Raw genomic sequence first — 5,749 nt, forward strand, 5'->3', positions numbered from 1 at the left:
AACTAACTACTACCTGAACTCCTAAACAATAAGGGGAATCTTCTATTGATACTCTAAAACAGTTTTAGTTACCGTAACTAATAATTACAATAACTAATGCTTAATACTTCTGTGATGATGATCTGCTTTTATATTGCTTGGCTGCTTCTTTACCATTGCTTGGACAGAATTGAATTGATATCAATTCGTTGATCTTCAATTAATCTCTGATCTGGAATGTCACTAAGATTGATCAGAGAAGAAGAAAAGTTGCGCAATCTTCTTATCTGGTTTTCAGTGTTTTGCTCTTAAGGTAACCCAAGCGATTTTCTCCTTCAATCAAGGTATTCAAATTTGTCCCAGTGTCCTGTTCTTTCTTGTGGTTAGTGTGTGCTCTTTTTCCTTCATTCAAATCTATCTTAGACAAGTCATTCTTCCTTGATTATGCCTTCTTTTCACAGATTTTGGATGTCTCTTTTTTTTGGCGCAGATCATTTAGGATTATTGTCGTCATTAAAACATACATTAAAATATAAGTTAATGAAGCTAACAATACGTGTTATTGGTTCTCTGCCTTTATAATACCGCTCAGATTTACTGCAGCCTATCTGTTAGGCTGATATATCCAAATAGATATTGTTGTTATTGTTCTTGTGATTCTTATTGCTGGGCTTGATGTGTAACCATTTTTTCTAAGGATGATGTCTATATGTTGTCTTTCGTATTTCTGGAATTCTGGTTCAGTGCTCAATAAATCTTGTGGCAGGAACATACACTACTCTATTTCTAATGTCATGTAAAATTCTTTTAATCCTTCAAATTTTGGACAATGGTTTTCACGAAGTTAATTTCTGAATTATTACAGCTAACTCTGGTACCTCGCAACATCAAAATCTCAGTCAGAATCAAAAGACACTGGAAGATACCAATCTGCCTAAACTCTGATTGCAAAGTTACTCAATGTTGATGGGAGGTAACAAGTACACAGTGGAATGACGCAAGTTAGTTTGGACAGCATCATCATAAAAATGATTTGATACATTGCTACTCGTACATTTATACATCATCACCATGTGCTCGAACAGAAAGAGCCCAAGTTTATTCATTATGTGGATGAATTATATACCTTGTTTAAGTAAACATACATATTTATATGTTACAATTGGCAAGGACTTGTTGTTTTGCGTGTACTATTTCAAACAACTTCGAACAAATGGTGTTCAAAGTTAGTCTCGAGAAAGTGTAACTTTATACAATGTTTGAAGTTTTATATGGCTGAACTTTAGATATATCATGATTGAAGTTTCGTCATTTTTGTTTGAAAAAACGTATACTCTGATGTGCTAGTAATTGTGTAATTGATGCATCAAATGTGAAAAAGTTAACTATTGTACAAGAACAAGTTGGTCAGCGTCTCTCCAAACACCTCTAGATCCATTATCAAACTCTCCACGGCCATGGTCATCCTTGGGCACCGTCACAATAAGCTCTCCGTCCACAAATACCGCTGTGGCCAGCTCCGGCATAGTCGAAGCAGGCAACCTGTACCTCCATGTATCTACATTCAATTGTTCATCCTCATCACCGTCTCCATTTCCCTTCCTCACAACGATCTTCGTTACCCCAGGATGAATCTCTACTGCCTGTGCCTTCACTTGTCCATCCCCAGCTCCTTCTAGTTCGATTTTCGCCATGAAACAGAAGAATCCTTCTTTCTCTTCCACCGCCACATCTGCGTCAGAACGGAACGGCAATTCCAGAAAGTAGTTAAATACGTGAGGAAGTCTCCGGAGTTTCTTCATTGAGGAATTAGGAATGTGTTGTTGCTGTTCTGAAAAATTAGAATGAATTCCTCCAATGTTTGATTTCAGGGAGAGAGGATGTACTCTCATACCCTGAATTGTTGGGGTTGAAACGATCAGAAGAAGAAGAAAAATGGTGATTGATAATTGCATTTGTTTTTTGTCTGTATTTTTTAAAGGGATTTTGGGTTATAAAGAGAGGTTCTAAGAAATGAAATAGCTGGGGAGGTAGATTTAAAATAGTGAACAGGATCGAGCTTGAGGCAGTGGAGATTTCTTCGGAAAGAAGAAAAACAAGAGAATTATTTTTAACCAGATTTAGTTTGATATAGAATGAAAAATACTGTGATAATCGAAAACACATAAACAATATAAGTAAAATAGTGTAATAGTCAAAAACACATAAACAATATAGGTTAAGAACTACAAGAGTACGGCAAGTACTATAGGAGGCACTAACAAGCCTAAACCTTCGCAAGGCAAGACAATTCTCCACCCCTGCTATTTCTCAACCCTAATATACGACCTTCACTCCTCCTTATGTAGAGTCATGTCTTCGGTAATATAAAGATTTTCCATGTCATGTCTAATAACTTCTCCCAATGCACCTTCTTTGTACATGCTCAAACCATCTCAATTTCTCTTCCTCGTCTAATCTGCCACAAAAGTCACTCCCACCTTTTCCCAAATAACCTCGTTCCTAATTTTATTGCTCTTGATTTGATTCATTGCATTAAATAATAAACACTATACTATATAACTACTTAAAACTTATATTTGGCTCACAACTATATTGTAACACCCCAGAGAATTTTCGAACTAAGACTCGAGCCATCCTTCATGTGGAGTGGGATTTTACCGAGGAATAAAAAATTTCTTGAGTGTTAAGTTAAGGTCCCTAGGTGTAGCACATTGAGTTCCAAGAAGAGTTGAATTGGAAATAGTCATTTTGGAAAGAATCTGGAAAATTTCGCTATGGAAAAAAAAGTGAGTTTTTGGTCAACTTTGAGCAGTCGTATCTCCTAGCTCAAAATGATTTAGGCGAATTTACAGTTATGTCTGGAAAGCCCTTGGAATGATCTTTCCAACGCCGCCGAGTTTGCTTGATTCCGAGTTCGTATGAGTGACTTATGCCCTTTGGAAGTTGGGTTGTTGGCACAGTCGCACAGTCGCACAGTGCAGTTTGTTTAGTCCGAAAATTTTAAGGGTATTTTGGTCTTTTCCCTAATCTTTTCTTTGGGTTATATTGAGGTGTTAGACTGATGTTTGGATCATTTTTGTCCCATTTTAAAGAGTGAGAGTTAGGGCTTGGAAGATAAGAGAGAAAGAAGAGGAAAAGAAGAGGAGAAAGAGAAGAAGAAGCTAAGGATCGTCGTGGATTTTTGTCGGGGGTGATCCCTAATCAGGTATGTGAGTCTTTAGTGTGGATTTATCCTTTCCCCCCACATACCAAGCTCGTTTTTATGATTTGAGAAGAGATTGGATTTGTTGTTGAAGTTGTTAGTTGTTGTTGATGTTGTTAGTTGTGTTGTTGAAGTTATTGTTGGTTGTGGGACAGGATTGGGCTGTGTATTTGAGTTGTGACCTATTGTATATTGAGGGATTTTATGATCCTTAGTGTTGGTTGGTTCATACCCCCACACACCAACTCGTTTTTAATTCCAAGAGAAGATTTATTGGTTGTTGAAGTTGTAGTGGTGTTGTGTTGAAGTTCTTGCTGATTTAGTACAGATTTCTGGCTGTGATTTTTGAGTTGAATCTATTGTATAATAAGGGTCTTTATGATTCTAAGTGTTGCTGCTGAAACCTTGAGGTTGAGAGGGTTTAGAATTGGAAAGAAACAAGGGGAAAAAGAAGGATTTTTGGGGAAAAAGGGGCTGGGCTGTCGCACCTCTCCTAGTGCCAAGGACACCAATCCTTCCCTTTCATTTACCATTTTTTTCATACATGTTCCTAGGTATTATACCTATGTTTCCTAGTTGTTTCCAACACTCCAAGGTACTTCCAAAAGTCAAGTAAAACTACAAGTCAAATGAAGTTAGTTTCCAAGTCAAGTGAAATTAGTTTCAAAGTCAAGTGAAGTTAGTTTCCAAGTCAAGTGAAGTTAGTTTCAAAGTCAAGTGAAGTTAGTTTCCAAATCAAGTGAAGTTAGTTTCCAAGTCAAGTGAAGTTAGTTTCAAAGTCAAATGAAGTTAGTTTCCAAGTCAAGTGAAGTTAGTTTCAAAGTCAAGTGAAGTTAGTTTCCAAGTCAAGTGAAGTCAAGCTTAGAAGTAAGTAAGTCAAAACAAGTCTTTAAGGTTTTCCAAGAGTCTTCATTGATCGTTTTAACTTCATTTTAAGGCTCAAGTTAAGTAAAGAATGAAGAGTTCCAAGTTAAGAGTTTCAAGTTGAGTCAAAGTATCGAGTTTCAAGTAAAGTAGAGAGTAAAGAGTTGAGTTCATTTCTCAAAGTTATTAGGGAACTATGTATTCCCAAAGAAGTTTTAAAGAAATGTTTTTACATTTAAACAAGGTTGGAAACTGAGATTTCCAAAAGAGCCTTCGGGCTAGTTTTTGAGTAATTATCTCATATCAGCAGGAATAAATATGTTTTAAAAACATAAGAGCCAGTACATTTTTGGGAGTAGTATCGAGCACCGAATTGGGGGAGCGTTCAAAGAACCCACAGCCCCCATAGAACCATGTTAGCCACCATGGGTAGAAAAGGATCATACTTTTTAGATGAATCCTTTTCAGATTAGACTAGTGGATCCATTAGGCAGTTCAGGTCTTATACCTTTGGCCGGGTATAAGATGCTCTGGCAGCGTGAGGTCGATCGCTGTATCATCACTATAGCTCTTATGTGATGGTTGTCGGTTAGAGAAACTCCCACAGCAGTTATTGTATTTTCATACACAGAAATTATTGTATTTTATATACATCAGTTCAATTGTATTTCTATATACATCTCAGGCTTATTGTATCCTTGTATACACTCAGAGTTTATAGCATGTTTTAAACAGTCTTTCTTTATATCGCACTTGTTTTAAATTGCCTTATATTGAAAGAAGTCAGTCAGGTTGAGTTCAGTTATTCAAGAGTCGAGTATCCTTGAGTTAAGTATCTTTGAGTTAAGTATATATCTTGAGTTAAGTATATATCCTTGAGTTGAGTATCTATCTTGAGTTGAGTATCTATCTTTGAGTTGAGTATCTATCTTTGAGTTGAGTATCTGTCTCTGAGTCCAGTATCTATCTTCTGAGTTGAGTAAGTTTGAGTAGTTTTGGGTATTCCTTGAGTTGAGAAAGTTTGAAAAGAGGTAAGTTATTCAATTTATTCCAGTTTTTCTTCTAGCCTATGTTGTTTAGCTTTCTAGCTTACATACTCGTACATTCCACGTACTGAGCCATTTGGCCTGCATCTTTTTATGATGCAGACACAGGTATTCAGGATCATCAACAGGAGATTCGTTGATACATCCGGGAGTTCCAGTTAGCTATGACAAGCCTCTTTGCTTCCGGAGGATTTCATTTACCTTTCAGTTGTATCAGTTGTTAGGAGGTCGTGGGTCTTGTCCTGGCTTCCATCTTTATCAGTTAGAGGCTTCATAGATAGACAATAGAGTTTCAGAAGTCTCTTCATTTATTTTGTTAAATGTTTTGAAGACTAAAGTTGCCTTTTATGGCGAGTTGTATATATATTCTATTATACAGAGTTTTCTTTTGAGTTAAAGATTTATAAAGTTGAGTTTATAAACTCTTATTCAGTTTTAAGCTCTTGTATGCTTAAGTTAGTATTCCGCTTGGAGTCAGCCAGGATGAGGGTTCGCTTGGGGACCAGAAATGGTCTTCGAGTGCCGGCCACGTCCAGGGTGTAGGCTCGGGGCGTGACATATATAAAATTTTGCTTATAATTATACCCTTGGACAAGATAAACTTTGCAGAAATTGAAAAGGAATTACCAAAACATTGGTAACAAGTACAAATGTT

At 36.7% G+C, this 5,749-nt stretch overlaps 1 protein-coding gene across 1 annotated transcript; it reads right to left on the reverse strand.

Annotated features, from left to right (window-relative positions):
- Positions 1 to 1,364: 1,364 nt before the first annotated feature.
- On the reverse strand, positions 1,365 to 1,901 carry LOC125838257 (uncharacterized). Its single transcript, XM_049517340.1, has one exon. It carries the CDS (start codon positions 1,869 to 1,871, stop codon positions 1,365 to 1,367), a length of 507 nt encoding a protein of 168 aa, XP_049373297.1. The 5' UTR covers positions 1,872 to 1,901.
- Between the last annotated feature and the right edge of the window lie 3,848 nt (positions 1,902 to 5,749).

Source organism: Solanum verrucosum, unplaced genomic scaffold, assembly GCF_900185275.1.
Source record: "Solanum verrucosum unplaced genomic scaffold, falcon-dt-bn FXZP01000079.1, whole genome shotgun sequence".
In the NCBI taxonomy this organism is placed as follows: domain Eukaryota; kingdom Viridiplantae; phylum Streptophyta; class Magnoliopsida; order Solanales; family Solanaceae; genus Solanum; species Solanum verrucosum.